General features: G+C 50.5%; 2 protein-coding genes across 2 annotated transcripts; one reads left to right on the top strand and one right to left on the bottom strand.

The window, feature by feature from the left end:
• Positions 1 to 9: 9 nt before the first annotated feature.
• LOC5519782 (cytidine and dCMP deaminase domain-containing protein 1) lies at positions 10 to 2,704 on the top strand. The gene is made up of 3 exons (XM_048728502.1): positions 10 to 313; positions 903 to 1,186; positions 1,780 to 2,704. Exons 1-3 carry the CDS (start codon positions 160 to 162, stop codon positions 2,698 to 2,700), a joined length of 1,359 nt encoding a protein of 452 aa, XP_048584459.1. The 5' UTR covers positions 10 to 159; the 3' UTR covers positions 2,701 to 2,704.
• Positions 2,705 to 3,046: 342 nt separating this feature from the next.
• Positions 3,047 to 5,837, bottom strand: LOC5519781 (developmentally-regulated GTP-binding protein 2). Its single transcript, XM_001639599.3, has 2 exons — positions 5,132 to 5,837; positions 3,047 to 4,262 (listed from the first exon to the last, which is right to left on the bottom strand). The coding sequence occupies exons 1-2, from the start codon at positions 5,682 to 5,684 to the stop codon at positions 3,718 to 3,720; spliced, it is 1,098 nt and encodes a 365-aa protein (XP_001639649.1). The 5' UTR covers positions 5,685 to 5,837; the 3' UTR covers positions 3,047 to 3,717.
• Positions 5,838 to 19,736: the final 13,899 nt, after the last annotated feature.

Genomic DNA, 19,736 nt, shown 5'->3' with positions numbered 1-19,736 from the left:
GGACAGAAAACAGCATTGAGCAACGCTTCGGGTGTGCACTGCGAGTTTGTTTCCTATTTCAAACGGAAAATATCTATAATCAGTACAAACGAACACAAAAAGGATTCTTAGGATCTTTGTTTGTTTTTCCCCTCAATCAGGATTTTCGTCAACACTGAAATGGCTTCCTCCCAGCAATCGAGTCAAGGTTGCCACGAGCAAGAAAGAGCGCGGATAGCGAAGCCTAGTATGTTTATGGTGACTGCCTTGTGGATGGAGAGATCGCCTCTTGCTCAGCGGCCAAGCGAACGCAGCTTCGAGGGGCTAGAATTAGGTAAATTACCTTTTCAGTAAAGCCATTTTCGATTATGTGTCGTGATACTTATAAGTAAGTACTTATACACGAAAGCAAAAGTGATTTGTTGCAATTTCTAGATTTTGTTGCACGCAGGGGCAGATCAAGGATTGGATGGTGTTACATATAAGTGGATAGAATGTGTGGGGGGAGGGGAGGGGTAGGGGGTAGGAAGTGCACAGAGAAGAAATATAAAATTCAAACTATCTTAGATTTTGCATATCTTAGATTTTTAAAAAGGCAGCTTTTTTACTGCACGCCTGTTATTTATGCCTTGAAAGATGTTCTTCCTGTGGTTCCTTGACAGTTTTGTGCAAAAAACCATGTTTGTACACAGGGGGGGGGCGCAGGGTGCACACCCCCCCCCCCTGGCAGCCAAAAAGTGGGTCATTTCTTATTAAGGAATCTTCAAATACCATGCTTTTTCAATATGATACCTATGACTGGGAATCCTTGTAATCCTGGGAATGCGCCTGGAAAAACTGTAATCTATTCAATTCAGTTCCCTGAAGGCTTTATATGCAAAAAAATAACTGAAATTGCTTTAACAATATCTATTTTCTTAAAGGTAATCAAGCAAGGCCCAACAAAGTTGGTTCCGTAATAGTTCTTCCAAGTGATAGAGCACTATCTGTGGACTGTAGCCGCAATGATGTTCACGGCGGTGTGATTGGCCTTTACAAGTTTGGTCAGGAGAGATACAAGGGGTGCACTGTGTACCTCTCCCGGAGGCCCTGCTCATATTGTACCAAGCTGCTGATACAGGCGGGCGTGGTCAAGGTCTATTATCTCCCTACTGAACCGGAAGTTAATGACCCCCAGGATATCAAGGCTGTTGATAATCTGTTTATTGTGAGTAAAATTATTGGAAGAAGGTATCAAACAAAATTATATGGATTGTTCCCTGAATGTGAAGTCACTGTAAGGTGAAGTGTTTTAACTAAAGGGCTGATCCAAGAGAATAAAAGGACATAACTATATTCTTTGATTGAAAGTGAGGGGTAGATTAAACAAATAAGTTTAAAAACTAGTGTATTAGGCCACATAAATATATTGTTTCTGTTCGTGATTTCTTCCTTGGCAGCATGCAGACCATGCATCTTTTTTATTATCTCAAATTCAGGCTTTCTGTGTGGAGTAAATGATTCATCCAGTCATATTGCACTCTCACAACATTTTTTAGTGCAGCGAAATAGCTTCCTGAACAAAACTTTGGATTCATGGTGTGATTTGATGTCTATCTTTTGCAATTTCTTGTTATCGAAGAGTGCAAAACTGAAAAATCATGATTCTAGAAGTTTTACAGAGACAGAACCAAAGTAAAAGATGAAAAAAAATTAAATGCAGCACATGCTGGACGCAGATGGCGAACAGATACAACAATCTCTTTTTTTATGCAGCTTAACTGAATGATAAAAAATAAGAACTTCCTTGTGTATCCATAGGTGGCTTCAGTGGGTCTTTCCCCATTTATTCCTGAAGTCAATAAAGTTGTACTCCAGGAACTAAAGGAGAAAACATCTCCCTGGACCCCAACCCACGATGAGGATGCAATAAAGCTCTTTAAAGAAAAATTAAAAAAAGACCACTTTGATGGTGACTGGATAGACACAGCTAGTCAGATTCTTCAGTCCCCGCCATTTGACGATGCTGATATGGTAGCCATAATGCAGACAAACATGGATACGCTACTGGAATGGATTGCACACACATCACAGGGTGATGTTCCAGATGATGTGGAGTTTGCTGAAATAGACCACAACCTCAAGAGCAAGCCTATCAGAAACCCAGGTCCCGAAGGAGCTTCTGAGGAATGTCCATTGTTAAAGTCCCCAGTCCCTTCTGAGCCCAGCTGGCAGAACTTTGCTTTGCACATGACACGCTTGGCTCAAATGCTCTCCCAGAGAAGTGATGATCCAATAAGGGGAGTCGGTTGTGTCCTTATGTATGAGAATGAAGTTATTAGTATTGGGTGGAGTGGATTTCCAGCCAAAGCGACATATGGGGAGTTTCCAAGAAGAGCTTGCAAGAAGCCGTACATCATCCATGCGGCAGAAAATGCTGTTTTAACAAAGAATCAGCAAATAATCAGAAAAGCTGACTGTCTTACATCATCTGCGCAATTGTACATCAGCAAGATTCCATGCAGGGAGTGTGTCCACATGCTTGTTGAGGTTGGAGTCAAGCATGTAATTTTGCCTGGCTCTGAACATGATGATGATGCAAAAGATGATGTGTTTAAAGAAATGCTTCAGAAGGATAAGCTCAAAGGCTATATGTCACAAAAGAAGAAAATGCCCAGTCCACCATCTGCTGATGGAGCAAAGCGGAAACTTCCATTTGAGAATGAGAATGAGGAAGACTAATTTTGAAAAAAAAATGTTTATAAATGCTGATAAGGTATAGAAATAATGATTTTTTAATAAATTGTAATGTGTTATAATGTGAGACAATTTTGGGGGTAATATGTGGAAAGCATAATTTTAAAAATAATGTTTAAAAAATGCTGATAAAGTATAGTAATACTACATTATATATTCAACCAACAATTCAAAATTTACTGCTTAATACAAACGGATTTTTAAGGAATTGTTATGTTTTTTGAAACAATTTTTGATGTAATAACCAGAAAGCATAATTTTGAAAAAAAATGTTTAAAAACACTGATAAGGTATAGTAATACTACATTATTATATACTATTCAATCAACAATTCAAAATATACTTTTTATTAGAAATGAATTTTAGGGAATTTATGTGTTGAAACAATTTTTACTGTAGGAAGCAAAAGCATGATTTTGTAAAAGGTTTTCTGATAAGAAATAGTAATTCTCCCTTAGGTATAAATACATTTGTTGATTAAAAGTCAGAAGAGCATGGTATACAATATTGTATGGTTACTGATGCACTGGTAACTTTCATGCTAGCTAGCACTAGAGCCAGATTATTGCTAACCTCTATGAGTCAATGGTGCCCCAGCAACCAAACAATGTTGAAATTCTTCCTTATATACTATTAAACCAACAATCCAAAATATACTCTATGTAAGTTGATACTCTAGTATAGTTCAAGGCCCGTCATGACATCAGCTATCAACGTAGTACTCACGGTTGAAGCTTTTTTAAGAGTAGGGGCTATTTGGTTGTATTGCAGAGTATGCTAATCAATAATAACTTTAAAATCGAGAAATTGAGGAATGATATTGTAGAGGACCATATAATGCAAAAAAAATCTTGAATATATGATTGTATTGCAAAATATGGTAATCAATATAACTTCAAAATCCAGAAATTGATGATTGATATTGTTTAGTAGACCAAGTCTCTAGCCAATATAATGCAAATAAATTCCTTGAACAGAAATGAATGTTTTCAATGGAATGTCTTATTTTTTCATAACTTGGATGACATCATCATCATTCATGATGTGGTTGATTCCTACACGCTGTGGACTGTACTTTGTGCTTGTACCCCAAACAAGTGCATACTTGAAGTGTTCAACAATAGATCTGTGGATAACATGGCAAACATGTTCCACCGTGGCTCCTCTGCGTAGGATAAGACCATCGACAAAGTCTGGAGGCTCACCTCGTTTCTTTGTATAAACTCTGATCAATGCGAGGTACTCCCATATCTGGTACAAAAGGTAGTCTAAATTGAGTTCCATCTCACAGCTAGCAACAACAGAGTCTGGCAAACGTGCGAGACGATCCACCTCTTCAAGTGAGATGCAGTCGACCTTGTTATAGACATACAGGCATGGCAGATAGACTCTGTTTCCACTAATCACATCAATCAGTTGGTCTGCTGTGTAATCATCTCTGAACAAAACCTCAGCGTTGAAGATCTTGTACTCGTGCAAAATGAGCTGAACCAGCTTTTCGTCCACATGGGTGAGTTTACAGGTTGAATTGAACTTTAAACCTCCACCTGGAAATGGAAAAGACGGCCTCAAGATTGGTTAAGTAAAAACTGCATCTCCCTAAAAGATCAGATTACAACACTTGACAACAACACCAAAAATGTCAACCAGCTACTCAATAGTTTTTGCTTGTATTTTAAAACACAAAGGTATATTTGCAAGAAGATTCCAAAACAACCATCCATACTTGGATAACAATAATGGATAGCTCGTTATTACTTGGAAGTGTAAAATGGTGGCCTGTCTAACATTCTTTAAAAGCAACAATACTACCAGTAAACATACACTTACAAGTCTATATCAGTTTATATACAGTATAGAAAAGTGGAGCTAATGCATACAATGTTGACTAGACACCTTCTTAATTGTATTCTTTTCTTCTGTAATGTTTTCCTAATTAGCCAACCAAGAAAGTATTGTTGAGGATGCGCACAACATGCGCACAAAAGACAAGTTTCATCAACATTGTCCTCATTTAGCTTACTGATAAAACCTCTAACAGAGCCACGTACCACCACACTGCATGATACACCACCCCAAAACAACACCTTATCATACCTTTCAACTCTCCCGCATTAGACGGGAGTCTCAAGATTTTGGACCTCTTCTCCTGCTCTACTTTTATTGCTTTAGAAAAATAATTCTATAGAAAATCAGCATTTTGCCTATTTTCTATCAAAATAATTAAAACAATAATTCCTTTACGTAGCGTAATTTATGTAACGCCCTCGTGAGATATATAAGTGGATTTCTGAGTGAGAGCTTTCTATAGTCTAGAAGCCTGCGATAGTATACCCACCCCTAATTAATATACCCCACCCCTTGACAGGTTGACAGGTATGCTTTTTATCAAACACCCTATAACCAAGCCTCATACCTTTCTTGATCTTAAAGTAGATCTCTGGCTTCTTGGTATTCAAACGAATCCCACAACTCTCCAGTTCCTTTTCCAGAAGCTTTTTCTGAATTTCCCCCTTCGACGCATCTAACATCATCAACACCAGATCTGCTGTGCGCGCCACAGCGATCACCTGTCTACCACGCCCCTTGCCTTGCGCCGCACCCTCAATGATACCAGGTAAATCAAGTAACTGGATGTTTGCCCCGTTGTAGTTAATTACCCCGGGAATACAGGTTAGTGTGGTGAATTCGTAAGACGCGCAGGCACTCTGGGTTTGGGTTAGTTTAGTCAGCAGCGTGGATTTGCCGACAGAAGGGAATCCAATCAACGCGACACGAGCATCTCCCGACTTCATCACATCAAATCCGTCGCCTTTAGCTGAGCTTGAGCCCTTCGCGGGCTCTAGTAGCTGTGCTCTATACTTTGCCAGCTTGGCTTTCAGCAGACCGAGATGGTACTCTGTCGCCTTGTTTTTCTGAGTTCTGGCGATCTCCTTTTCAATTTCGCTAATTTTCTCGAGGATTCCCATTTTGTAAGAATATCTCGTAAACGATGCTTTCAAAAAGTAATTGTCTTTTTGCGAAGTTAGAGGGTATTTCAAATAAAAATTATTTTTCTTTGCTACGGAGAGGTTCTTTCACTACACGTGAATCGGTCAGCGGTAATGAAGAAGAGAAGATGCGCCAGCTGTAATGCGCGGCTTCCAAACCGCAGGAGTCCCATAAACTTTGACCATGCTTAACAAAGCCTAGAAGTGCCAGGGTCGGTAGGAATAGTGTTTGTTGGGCGAAATTTTAATAATAAGACACGAATTTCCATCTAATTTTGGCTGAAATGTGCTTGTTTGTTCTCTCTCGTGGAGTCCTACATAAAAAAAACAATTCGAAAATGTGTGGAAAAGTGAAACCCAAATGCACGGGGCGGCGTTCTACTGTGTGATGTTGGTCACAAAAGGGGATAACGGCAAGTTGTTGGATAGTTACTGATGATTTTTTTAGATAAAACCCAGTCGCAAGATGACAGAAGGAATGAATGTGAGCGTAGGAGAAATACGAAAAGGTTTCCCCCAAGGAAAGGGACTCCCATAATAACAAACGTGGGTGATCGTCGGCAACACAAACCCTATATAATAGCGCGTTTGGTGTGGTCAAAGTAATTTTCAACCCTAAGAGATAGCTCTACCCTTAAACAAAGGAAAATACAATCCGTTGTATTATTTTAAAGAGTCCAGTTGACTTGTGGTTTACTGCAAAATAGGTTTGGGGCGTTTCGGACTCACAGGGATAGCAGAATCGTAAAACTTTGAACGGGGGGACTGAGGGGTTTCAGTGAAACCCGACTGGCGCCCGCCGCCCGGCTCGCCACGCCCCCCAGCCCGTTTTCCGTGGCCTGGGGTATACCGTCTGGGGAAGCAGATAAGGTTTCACGTACATAAACAACTGGGGCAACTGTGTATGTAGGCCCCCGCCGCCCGGCTCGCCGCGCCCCCCAGCCCGTTTTCCGTAGCTTTTCGTAGGCCCCCAAGGCCTGGGGTATACCGCCTGGGGGACTGGGGGGTTTCAGTGAAACCGACTGGCGCCCGCCGCCCGGCTCGCCGCGCCGCGGAGAGGGGTGTGTTATAGGGGTCGCTTAAAGCATTTACTTTAAGGGGGTGGCGGCGCGTGCCCGTTTTCGGTAGCGCTAGGCGCTGGGGGAAGCAAGGGGGGAGCCTAGCGCCTAGCGCTAACGATAACAGGGTGGCTGGCCCCCCTTGGGTGGTAACGTGTGGGAACCCAGCTATGCTTAGCAGGGGGTGTCGCACGCGCAATGCAGTCAATTCTCACACACTATACGCCCATTTAGACCTATCCTTGGATTGATATATGCGAGCAAGCTATGAGAGGTCAAAACCTGTGTCAGTGGCTCACGGTTGGGAGCTTAGCTCACTGCGGGAAAAGTTGCGTCTATGAGCATTGCAAGATACATCGCGCTAGGTTGAGGAAGGGCGCAATCGAACCTAATCCCTGTAGAAGGTGTGGGGTGGGGACCCAGTCCGAGGCTCGGCTCTGCGAGGCCTGTGGTAATAACCCTGTAAAACACAAGCTTGTTTACAAAGAACAGCGGGCTCGAAGGGTATTCCCCTTCGTCCTAGCAGAGCTGAGAGGTCGCTTTAGGCAGTAGCGTCCCCATCCCCGAGACATGCCACCCAGAGAGTATACCCACTAGGGTGGACGCTTACATAGAAGAGATTCTCAATGATATGCCTGATGGTGAGGCACCTTATGTGTTAGCAGGAGTGGCGCAGAACATTCTCGACGCGGATATCCCCGAGGATGTCAAGCACACGCTGCTCATGCCGCTCATACCGGCGAAAGCGCGGCCAGTAAAAGGCCAAAAGCCAGAGGCACCCAAAGGGGAAGTCTGGCGCGAGTTCGACCCTGCTGAAGCAAAAGGGCACAGAAAAGCTGAACGGCGACGAGTATTACTCGCTGTTTGTCGGCGGCGTTCATCGTTTGTATCCAGACGGAAGCGCTGCGAAGTTAGGAAGAAGCATTACGCCTCACACCTATGAAGAGATCCGTAACCTCGGCGAGGCAGGCGTCGTTGAGCCGAAGCCCGTCGTGCGCGGCCCCGATATCGGCGACGACGGCTCGGTTTGGTGGATCTCGCACGAGCAAGAAGCACTGCGTGGGAACTCTCTGCTGCCAGAAGTGATGGAGATGCTTGACCGGGATCGGCGCTACAGACTCTTAACAGTAGTCGGTAAGGCACCCGCAGACCCCCTAGCTCTAATATCAGAAGAGGAGGGACGCTCAGAACAAAGAATGGGCGGGTCCTCGGTGAAAAGGGGCGACGAGATTACAGTCGGCGCTCTAGAGGGCATAGACGCTGGCATGTGGGAGAAAGGCAGGGAATACTTGGTGTACGTGCGTTACGAACTTCGTCCTTTGCCAGAGCAAAACGGAGAGCCCGGGCCCATGTTCGAGCCCGCGGAAGACAAAGAGATGGTCAACAGTGTTGTCGCCTACGTGGCCGACTACCTGAGGAATCGGTACACAGCGCGTTCTTTAGGGATGACAAAGAAACGAGCCAAGGTTCTCGAAACCCTCGACGAGAAATTAGCGACTACGGGCTGCACAAAGGAGGATCTCTTTCGCCTGGAGAGAAAGCTGGAGATCAAGCTAGTGGCTATCGATGCCCTTGGTAACACTCTCTGGGATTCCGGGAGATACAAGAGAGGGTACACACAAATCCACATCCCATGTCACAATAACCACGCCTATGCGGGGCTTCCGACTGAACCACCTGCAATCACGAGCGTCCACGGCCTACACCTCGAGGCTGAGGACGAGCTTCGTTCGCTACGTCAGGAGAAGGCTTTAACCAGTGCCGCCGCGAAAACGCGCGAGGCAAAAGTGCGAGAGGTGCTCATTCGCTTTACAAACAGGGCGATCCCAAGAAGCACGAGGATCTGGCTATGCGGGCGCGTTATAGTCACGCACGAGGGGAAGCTATACCGATCGGGGGGAGATAGCGTCGAGATTTACAGAGCCTTTACAGATGAGACCGGTCACGTCCCCCAGGAGCTTCCGGGAGATCATCCCGCTTGGGAAGAGTACCTGGAGGCTACGCACAGCATGGTGGGGGGGGGGGGGGGGGAGGGCGACAGGGTATCGGTTCAAGAAGTGGACCCAAAGAGAGAACATCAGGCCAACGCCTCTTAAATACAGGGACGTCTGGCAAGCGGCGCAGGTTGAGTCCAAAGTGTGGAATAGCAAGGAAAACTTAGGGGCGCAGCCTCATGCGCACATCGACATGCGTGCGGTGTACCTAGGATGCGAGGACAGTGACTTCGGCGGCGCCTCGGACGCCATTGATGTGGTACGGAAATACGGCTTCCCTACGCACGTGTATCGTATCGCGGATGTTGTGGGACGGCCATTGAGCGAGGTTCTTCAACTAACCGGGGTCATTCAGCTGACCGAGTGGGAGTTCTCTGAGGCCTGCCACCCCTACACTTCCGGGAGGGTAGGGCAGCACTTGGAACAAAACGAGGCTGGATCACCACGCCAGAGCTCAAGGACCTGTTAGACTCGGGTGACCTCGTCTTGGCCACGGCGAGGGAGGTATTGTATAGCATCGGAAAGAAGGACTCCATCAGGTTCCCCCACTCTAGCGCGAGTAGCGAAGGGGTATCCTGAGAGTCGAGATCTCGCTGTCCGTTTCGTAGACAAGTGCGCTCGCCGTGGCGACGAGTTCTCGATCGTAGTTCGTGACCGTGAAGAAGCCGCGTATCTGACAAACCGACCACTTACTTAACTTCGAGCATGCCGACGGGGCTCATCTGATCTAATACAAAGACGGTGTCCGACGCTCACAATGGTACCATATCAGGGCCTTCGTCTTGGCGTACACAAACATAGCGTTGCGACGCATGTTGAGGCGGATTCCTCGCGAAGACGTCCTCCGGGTGTGCACAGATGCCATATACGCAAAGGCGGTGCCCAGTGGCGTAAAGCTCGTGGAGCAAAATCCGAGGTATTGAGAGTGGCCCCACAAGAAGCCTGGGTACGAGTGGCGACCCGAAGCGGCTTGGGATCCGAAGAAGTCTGGGAGCTTGGCCAAAGAGCCAAGCACTGCGCCAAGTCTGCCGTGCGATCTAGTGGCCGCAACCTCTGCAAAGATGTATCTAGCCGGTCAAGGAGGTTCGGGGAAGACCGAGTGGGCGGTGAGCATGTTCCGCGGCCGCAACGTTGTGGTGCTCACTCCCGAGAACGACCTCGCCCACGACCATCGCAATAACCCGCGCCTCGCAGTGAAGGCTCAAACCTACCACCATTACCTCTGCATACCAGCGGAAAAGCCGATAGAGGAGTGGAGACCTTCCGAGCTGGGGGAACAAACTCGACCGTCTTGCAGAAGTAATCATCATTGACGAGTGCTGTAAGATACAGACTAAAGTGCTACGCGCCATCCTAGAGTATCTCGCCACATGGCCGTTTCAGGTAGTGTGTTGTGGCGACTATGGGCAGGTTCTACCCTGGGGAGATAAAGAGGGGCCTCACGATATGCTCGAGGAGTGGGCACAAGGGAACATCCGCTGGTTCGAGTCCGACTACCGCTTCCTGTGTGAAGACTGCGAAAGGCCGTACAGTACATGCGACGGCCTGCCCTCCTCCAGGCTCCACGACATAAAGGACCGGATTTGGTGTCGGTCAGATTCCAAACAGCTTGAGATGTTTCGAGAGGAGTGGGATGGGGTAGCGTTCGACGCGGCGATCGAGCAGGCCCACCCAAACGATATGTTGGTGTGCCCGACCAACAAGATGGGGGCTCTTGTTCAGCAGCGATTGATAGAGCACCACAGGAAAAACTACCCCCGATTGCTAGCAACCATCCGCAAGCAAGGGCGGCCAGTGCCCGTGCCAGGCAAAAGGGGTGAGAAGGTCGACGCGTACAAAGGCACGGTAGTCGAGGTTCCTTTCGACGCGGTCCTTAACGGGCTTCCCCTCGAGTGGAAATACGCGGGCTGGGGAACCATCCATCGGGTGCAGGGCAAGACTATCCAGACTTCAAGACGTCTGTTTATCATAGACCACAGCTTAGAGGGCTGGATCACGAATGCTGTATACACCGGCATCTCCCGCGTGCGGCACGCCGACCAGATAGTCCGCGTAACTCCCCCCGATAATGCCCCCGGTGCCTTGGTTCCCACAGAACTGCAGGCTACGCCCAGTGAAGAGCTCATTATAGCGCGACAGGCAAAAGGGTCGCACAAAGTACACGGGATCGCACCACGTTCTAACGGTAGACCACGTACTCGGCGTGATTGCTGACGAGGAAAAGAAGTGCACGGTCTGTGGCACTCAGCTTCTGTTTCAGGGATTGACCAAGAGCCATCTACAATGCTTCAGTATCGACCGGCTAGACGACAGTCAGGGTCACTACAAGTGGAATGTCAGACTCACGTGCCTTAGCTGCAATAGAAGGCACAAGCGCTGATCACGCAACACGCAACTGCAAACGCGTGAAGCCGTGCTTAGAGTACGCCGTGTAATACAACACCGGCTGTCCGGGCTCCATAACCCTCTTTAGTATTGGGTATGCCTTGCTTGTCCACCACGGGTCCGTCGCTCGCCGTCGGCCCTTGTCCTGGAGGTCTTCCTCGTTTACGGCGATGTACACCTCCGTTCCGACCTCTAAGGGGACCTCTAGGGGGGGGGGGGGGCTTTTCGGCTTTGAGAGGCACGCGCCTCAGCTTTATGGCGTCATGCGAGTCTTCGTTGCGTTTACGTCCGAGATGACGATTGGCAAAGCAGTAACCCAGTTGCGGTTTGTTTCGCCGGATGCAAGCTCCTTCGAGTACTGCGCACAAAATAGGCGCTGTGCCAGCCAGCGATGGAAAGACTCGGCGAAAGCTTTGGCTACTGTGGTGCCCTGGCTCAGCCCGTCGGACCTCCATCCCGTGGTCTGTTAGGAGCTTTGTGGTAGCACCCTTGAACTCCGTGCCGTCATCAGCCATGAGGACTTTAGGCCATGTGAGAGGTCCCTCTGCATAGATTTCAGCGAGTTCGCGGGAGACAACGGCCGCGTTCTTGGTCTTCAGTGGGCGGGCGGCTTTATATCGTAAAGCAACATCAACGACAGTCAGGGCATACTTGTACCCGCGGTCGGTTGGCAAGAATAGTTGGCCCAACTGGTGGATACGGTTCGGTGTCTGCTCCGAGAAATGGGCGTATGTAGTCGAAGGAGGGGGTGTCTGTGTGTAGCCCCCGACGGGCTGCGAGCTTACCCACTTGCGCACTCGATCTATGGAGGCTAATCCCTTGGGAAGTTTGGCATGCAGAACGGTCACTCCCTGGAAGCCACCTCTGGCGTAGTATATAGAACGAAGGAACGCATCGAGTTCTTTGTCGGACATCCACTTCGCCGCCATTACGTGTCGGCAATGTATTGCAACAGGTGTATCAGTCTCCAACAGGCGGTTGCTGTCTGCTCGGGTAGTGCCGAGGCGGTCTTTCTGAGGTCGGTAGGCCCTCGAGAACGACATTGACGAATCTCTTAACGCACTCGCTGTCTGCGCGCCACAACTCGAGGCTTCGGTTAGCAATGTCACCAAAGCTACATAATCCACCCATCGACGGCACCTTCGGTGTCACTCGCTTAGCAGCGGCTGCTACCTCGTGCATAGCACTCCACAACCGGTCTGCAATCATCTTATACTTATACGTATACGCGCAGTGTGGAAAATGGCCGCCTAGATCTAGATCACAACAAGCGGCTATAGCTGTGTAGCCGATGGCGAGAGCGCCGGCGCAAATGTACGCCAACTCGGCGTTTTTCTGAGTTTTGCTGGGGATGTAGTAGTCGGACAGCTCAGGAGCCCGCATCGACTCCAGGGATTGTTTTGGTCGGGTCTGGTTGTAGAGCTTAAGCGCGTAGTCAGTGTCGGTGAAGTTTTACTTTGCGAGGGCCTCTCTCTCTCGACTTTGTTATTTCTCGAGGGCCTTGTCGTGCCTCTCCTTCTCAGCTAAGGCAGGGCTCTCATCGTTCGACAGGAACTTTGCGAGGTAGTTGCCACCAACGAATGCAGTCGCGTTTAGGACGACGCCACCAACCAAAATTGCGATGGAGGCCATCGAGTAGTGTGTGATGCTGTGTACGTGAACACGAGTCTAATACGTGGCCTACACAAGACTACATGGGCAGGATCTTCTGGTCCTCAAGGTAACCCTTCAAAGCGACAGCACCCGTAACAGCGGCAGTCATTTTTGCGTAGTTCATGGCGTTCGCGGAGGGGTCTTTGTTGAAGTCTTCTCGGACCCAACCCAGCCAATACCGGCGACGAGGCCGGTTATGACTGCGGCGTCGGTGATGGTCTTTGTAATCTTGCTTTGCTGTGTCGTCGACATTGCGATATACGGATATGGGTGGGGCTCTTGTGTTTAAATGTCTGCTTACTCCATGGCTAACAGTCGAGATTTGCACTGTCCGGGTCGGCTCGCCGGAACGGCAAGCGGTGGTTGCTGTGCATTTGCGGGCGGGGTCACGTCGTCGGTACCTTCGGTAGCTGTGGGTGTACGGGTGAACGCGGCAGCTAGCTCCCGCCTACGTGTGTAGAGGCCGATCAATGACACTAGAAGACCAGCGACCTCGATAACCAAGCTAGCCGACCAAGCAGAGTTGCTTTCCGGGACTGGTGTGTGTGTTCGTCATGGCCCTCGCGTCCCTGCGACTCGCTAGCGACCGGCGACTCAACGTGTTGCACAGCTTTCTTCTTCGCTCTGTTAAGTCGGTTCCACTCTGCCAAGCGCCTTCCAGCTTCGACTCGTCCAGGGTGTTTAGGTCGGGTCGCGGGTGGCTCGGGGCTCGTGATTCTCTCCACCTTCTCACGTGCAGGTTCATGAGCAGTTTGTTCCGCAGCTTGTTCGTCAGACTCCGCGAGGTGCTGAGCACTAGTACTTCCTTGAGGTTCCTCCATTCGTGATGCAACCGTTTGGCTGCTAAAAAAGCAGCAAGCTTTCAAATGAGCGTCTACTCTGAGGTCGTCGTGGCAGACTCGCCATCTGGTGAGTCCGCGACTGCTACCTCGTGCGTACTAGCTCCGTTGGTGTTCACATGACGTGCTACGTGTAGCGCCCCGACGGCTAAAGCCATCAAACGACCGCAGCGTAGAGACAGGCTTCCGCACAATGTGCGGAGCTCGTTGTTGAAGATGTAGTCTGACACGAGGTCATTGTGAAGATCGACCACACTTTCTATCGGCAGCGTCATGCTTACTAGCTTGGCCGTAAGCTTCAGGAAGCTGTCTGCCAGGGCATCTGTAGCCCGGCTGGCTAGAGCGGTCTCGTATCGCTTCTCGTACTTCTTCACCCCCTCGGCGCTCATGCGTTTGACGTCGTCGTGAGTCAGGGCCTTGCCCACCATCTCTCTCGACTTCCCCGAGGCTACGAGAATCGCGAGTTTCTCTCTAGCGTCTCAGTTCGCTGGCTGCGTCGAGCAGTCCAACGACTCGATATCTGCGGCGCACCCCTCAAGAAGACTCTCAAAGCATTCTTCGCTCATCATGGTACACGTGTGCTGTCAAGTGTGATCAATGTGTTTTCGTAGGCGGTGACTTACAGCGCTTATTGTTCAACTAGGGCGATGGTATAAGGATGACGGAAGCGAAACTCTAACTTCGAGAACTTTTTCGTCTTGAGGGCCTTCATGTACTCCTTCATCTTCCCTTCTGAGAGCTCCGCGCCGTAGTCATGCAGGATAGTTTTCATGTCCGCCTTGCTCGGGGTATAGAAGACCACCAAGGCCGCGATGTTCTCACGGAACGGCTTCGTGATGCTGGTGAGCTGCTGCGTGATCACCCACACGCTGAAACCCACGTGGCGCGCGCTGAACGCCAAGTTGACGAGCTGGTCAGAGCGCTTTTTTACGTCTTTTGAGGCCGCACAGTCGTCGAGTATGATTAGCGTATTAGTGCCTTCGAAGACAGCGGAGAAAAACCTCAGCGGTATGTCGATCTGACCCGCCTCAGGTGTGACGACAAACAGACGATCGTCGCCCCCGCCAAAGCCGTCGTATGTTTTGTTGTAGACAAAGGTAGGGCACACGAGTACGATGTAGCCAAACGTGCCCCGGAAAGGGCCGCGCAGCCGGTCCACTATGAATCGGGTCTTCCCGCATGACGTCGGGCCCACGATGAGAGCGTTAAATGGGATGTTTTTCGGGTCCATACTGTCCATACTACTCAGTATTGTACGGACTCTAGCTGTCCGTTCATAAGGTTCATTTGGGCGTCGGCCACCACAAACACGTGACAGTTTACGGTACCCGTGCCGCTTGCCGTGCGTTTCATCTCGAGATGCACACCGTCGGGGGTGTTGACCAATCGGAGACCGCCCCCATGGATAGCATTGTCGTCCGTCGTTCGAAGGTCGATCCACAGAGCAAACTTGTTATCGCCATAGAACGACTCGGGGCTGACACTAGGCGCTCCGCTGCCACTGACGAACCGCCTTTTCGCCTCCCTCCAGAAATCCGTGGGGCGTAGTCCCTGGCTGAAGACCTTGTTTGGCATGCCGTCGATTGTAACGCAAACGCTCTTGATGTCGGGGTACACGAACTTCACAGAGTCGCGAGCCCCTGCCGTGTATGGCATCACAAAGAGGAGCAACAGACCACTCATAGACCTTCGCGGCAGGTTGACACTCTCGTTGATTATGCTGTCCGTCCCTTTGCTAATCACGAAGGTCTTGTGGAGGTTCACTTGATCGTAGAAGAACGTTGTGCCTTTTTGGTAGGCGGCGGCTGCAGACCGGGCGAGGTTGTCGTCCCTCAGGCTTTCGTATTCCAGCTCTAGATTTTTGATGCCGTAGGATAATTTGGTAGCATCGCTTCCGACGACTACCTGATCAACTGTTGCGAGCCTCGCAGCAAGAGCAGCGCCTCGGAGAGCGCCCTAGCGGGATGGTGTACTTCGCCCCGTGGGCGGCGTTTAGAGCGTTCTCCTTGGCGTTACTAGTCGCTTTACCGCCAGCCTTGGAGCGAAGCTTGCGCATGTTTTCTGACTATATGCCCTGCTCCAGGCGGTCCTCTCTCTCGACCTTGGACAGGTAAAGCTCCTCATACGTCTTGAAGACATCGTAGAGGTTGGTGTCCTGGAGCGTTTCTCAGGCAAACGTGATTTTCAGGCGGCTCACGAGATTTCGGTCGAAACCGACCCTCAAGGAGCCAGGCACAAGCGTGACGCCTTCCAATAGCTTTGGGACCGCCAAATATAGCGTCTCGCCGGGGGAAGCCGTGTCGACGGGTTGAGAGTGACCCGGTGAACAGTTCTCTCGGCTTTCATCCCCAGTGGAGTTCTGGGTGTTCGTTGGGGGTCATGTTTATCGCTGACTGACATTCCTAGTAGTCCGAAGTCACGTGACTATGGTGCGGATTGTTAGACATGTCTAATATAGCGTAGCATGATTTACGCATCATGGATGATGTTGACGTTGACATTGACGATACCTTGCCGGGTGCGTTCGCCGAAGACAGGGACGACGAGACGACGCCCCTTATCCCGTTTGACCCCGACGATGGGGAGTCGATCCCAATGACGAGCACGTCATCGCCGGGGGCCCGGACGCAAACGACCGCTAAAACCTCGTTCACCACAGAGGGTGCAGCGACGAGACTCGGTCTCCAGTCCCTCAGGGGGAAATACCATACCTTAACGAGAATCTACGGTTCCAGTCAAAACACAGGGAAAAAACGCTAATACAGCTTCGCAACCTCGGCAAAGGAGGTTGGACTATACCAAGACAGCTGTTCAATGAGAACGGGGGCGTTCTACAGGACGTTGCGAAGCTGAAAGGCTTCAAGCTGGCGATGGGGTCTACGGCAGAGATAGACACGGTCATCCAGGAGAACACAAAACGAGTCCAAGAGCTGCAAGGGGTGGTAACCACAGACAGGGAGACCATCGACGACCACAACACGTCAGAGAGTCGCCGCCAAGAGGCCCGTGAGCGCAACGAGGAAAGGCTATCCTAGATTGACGAACTAGAACGCGAAAACCGAGAGCTCGAGAACCAAAAGCCGCTCAGAGAGCGCATCAAAGCCATCTTTAAAATGTACTTCTTACCGTCACCGCTATCGGGTTGGCCGTAGCGACGACGATCGCGGTCATTGTGAGGTCGCTCGGCAAGTCGCTCCTCTCCGTGGCTAGAGGGGTCGGTAACGGGCTTAAGGCTATCGGGAAAAAGCTAGGCGAGCTTCTCCCTGGGCTAGTAGGCAGCATCGCGAACTTCGTGTTTAAGGCTGCAGGAGAAGCGGTGAAATTCCTTGGCGAAAATGCGTGGCTGCTCATTCTAGGCGTAGCTACGTTCTTGGTTCGTCGAATGCAAAGCAATCATCGGAACAAGTAATACGCCGCGGCCGCGACCGCAAGACTCAGTCTCACATTGGCCTCCTGCACGGCTAACTGGTACCTTAACACGCTTTGAGTGATGTCGTTTTCTATGATCGCGTCTTCAAAGCAGCTTCGTGAACTCCGCCTGCGCCTCCATGGCCGGCCCACCGGCCCCCGCGATAGAGGAACGGACGTTCACCTGCGCGCCAAGCACTGTGTAGACGAACGCCTCGACCGAGCGATCGAGTCTTCCTAGCCCTGCTTTTGTCAGCCCCTTACCTTTGGGAGGCGCAAACCAGCTATATTGCACGCCCCCGTGGTCGTCGTTGCGTATGAAACCCACCTGCTTCCCACTATTGTACGTCCCACCTTCGTCGCTAAACAGATTGAGGTGGCTCGGGTACTTGTCCGCCGCCGTGTTGTAGCCACGGATCACGTGCACGTTGCGATACCCCTCCCCCGGGTAGAACACAAACACATCGCCTAGCCCGTGGTGCTGCCCGCCTTTCCATCGGAAGTCCGGCTTACGCGGCAAACCGAACTCTATACATAGACGCTCGAAAGCGGCCTTCTTATAGGGGTTACCTTTTTGCGTGAACGGGCTGTCGCCAGGCAGGGGGGGACGCCGAGCTCGTAGAGTATCTTCCGAGTGGTAAAGTAGACCTGAAACCTTAGAAATCCCCTGATGTCAGAGGGAAGCGTGGCGAAAGCGGGGTCGGTTAGGGACACCCCGCATCCGGCGGTTGCGAACCAGACCGCAAAGTTGAGTTGCTGTGGCCAGCACCCATAGGAAGGCTCCGATAGCCAGGCGGACTTGTGAGTGATCACTGTCTCTTTGAATATGTCTCGGACCCTAGTCGTGAATGATTTGTCCTCAGCCACGTGTATCTCTAGCTGCGTGAGTAGTGGGGTGATGTCTGAGGCCGTGCTCTCCACGGGGGTCGCGGGCACGGCGTAGAGTAGCTTTTTCCCGAGGGTCAGAGACCTAGGGAAACCGGATTTTGCGTGTTTGATTTGTTCGGCTATAGCGTGTTTGATATGTTCGGCTATAGAGGCTCCCGCCGCAGTTGCCGCCTTTTTCGTCTCTTTCGCCTCCTCGTTCAGCATCCGCCAGCATTCCCAATCCATGCTCAGTCCTATTAAACACGAAGGCGGGCTGTGTTCAATACAATGTGGTCCTACATACTGTGCTCACCAAAGGCGAACAGACGCTCTACCTCGAGCGAACGATAAAGCGCCCACGCTTCGTGGCGCTCCGGCAGTGCTCGCTGTTTAACAGCTGGTATAATCTCGAGCGGGAGCATCAGATAACGACTATATCCGCCCTCCCGCCCATCGCTACTCTGCCAGCCGGGCACCACACGGCCGAGTCCATCGTGAAAACGATCAACCGCGCTGAAAGCAAGATTCTGACCGCGAAGCTGGATCCCCTCAGCGGGAAAATCGCGTTTATGTCCAATGGCGTTGCGTTCCTCAATGCCGAGCTTTGCGCACTATTTGGCCTAGAGGCTAAAGATAATCAGTTGGGGGAGAGGGGCCTCGCACTGCCCTTGGGGGGACCCCCACTTAAGGTGGCTTTGCCGAAAATAGAGGCCCTCTACATCTGCTGCGATATCGTAGATCGCACTCATTGCCTCTCCTTAGGCGAGCCTTCAAACGTTCTCGCTTGCCTAGAAACCCGCGGGAGACCGCACGAGAAAGTCGTCTATGGACCCGACATCCCCGTTTGTGTCGCAGCAACTTCCTCTGAGTTCGTCTCGAGTATCCAAATACGAATAAGGGATAACTACGGTAGACGGGTGGACTTTAAGGGCAAGCCTGTTCGCCTTGTATTAGAGCTAACCTAGCCCCGACGTAACAAACATGGCAAACAGCGGTGGTGCCATATACCCCTCGCTTCCCAGTATGCACAGCGGCGGCGACGTGCAAAGCTTCCGACTCCAGAAAATATGTGACACTCAGGCGGTTCTAGACAACGAGATAACGCATCATCGACAGGTGCGGAAAAAGTATAAGCGCGCCTTTGCCGTTACCCATGCTGTGTCTGTGGTATCCGGCATCGCTGCAGGGGCGCTTTCCAGCGCCGGGGTAGGAGCCTCTTTGAGTGGGATAGGGGTTGTGATCGGCGGTCCGCTGGCAGGGATCGCTGGGCTGATCGGTGTCGTGAGCGTAAGCGCAGGGATAGTCTCTAGAGATCTTACGAGCAAGGTGGCTAAACACGAAGACACGATGGTTTTAGCGGAGAGTAAGAAAAACTCGATCAGCGAGCTGGTCTCTAAGGCTCTGCAAGACGGGCATATCTCAGACGAAGAGTTTCAGCTAATACTTCGGGAACAAGAGAGATACTACGCGCTCAAGGCCACTATCAGAGCTCGACACGGCCTCGCATCGCGTGAGAAAAAAAGCAAGAAAGGGCCCCCGAGAAAGTCCCTGGAGACACGCGAAAAGATTAAAATGAGACTGCAAGAAATTCGCGAGTTCGGGAGCGAGGTGTTCGAGTAAAACTCAGGTTTAAACGTCACGCCAGCGGCTTTGAATTTACGGCCGAAAAACGGTTATTCCGCGCTCCGTAGGCTCGGTATACTATAGGACAGACGAGGGTCTTATTGCAAGGTTCCCACATGTTACCACCCAAGGGTGGCCAGCCACCCTGTTATCGTTAGCGCTAGGCGCTAGGCCCCCCCTTGCTCCCCCCAGCGCCTAGCGCTA

The sequence above is a fragment of the Nematostella vectensis genome, chromosome 6 (assembly GCF_932526225.1).
Source record: "Nematostella vectensis chromosome 6, jaNemVect1.1, whole genome shotgun sequence".
NCBI classification, from domain to species: Eukaryota; Metazoa; Cnidaria; class Anthozoa; order Actiniaria; family Edwardsiidae; genus Nematostella; species Nematostella vectensis.
This window is presented reverse-complemented; position numbering and strand designations above follow the sequence as displayed.

What these genes read in the sequence shown, in the direction of transcription:
- LOC5519781 (XM_001639599.3), bottom strand. Translation starts at nt 5,684, where the DNA reads ATGGGAATCCTCGAGAAAATTAGCGAAATTGAAAAGGAGATCGCCAGA. An exon ending in CTACTTTAAGATCAAGAAAG is followed by an intron (nt 4,263 to 5,131) that starts GTATGAGGCTTG and finishes TTCCATTTCCAG; the next exon opens with GTGGAGGTTTAAAGTTCAAT.
- LOC5519782 (XM_048728502.1), top strand. Translation starts at nt 160, where the DNA reads ATGGCTTCCTCCCAGCAATCGAGTCAAGGTTGCCACGAGCAAGAAAGA. An exon ending in CTTCGAGGGGCTAGAATTAG is followed by an intron (nt 314 to 902) that starts GTAAATTACCTT and finishes ATTTTCTTAAAG; the next exon opens with GTAATCAAGCAAGGCCCAAC. An exon ending in CTGTTGATAATCTGTTTATT is followed by an intron (nt 1,187 to 1,779) that starts GTGAGTAAAATT and finishes GTGTATCCATAG; the next exon opens with GTGGCTTCAGTGGGTCTTTC.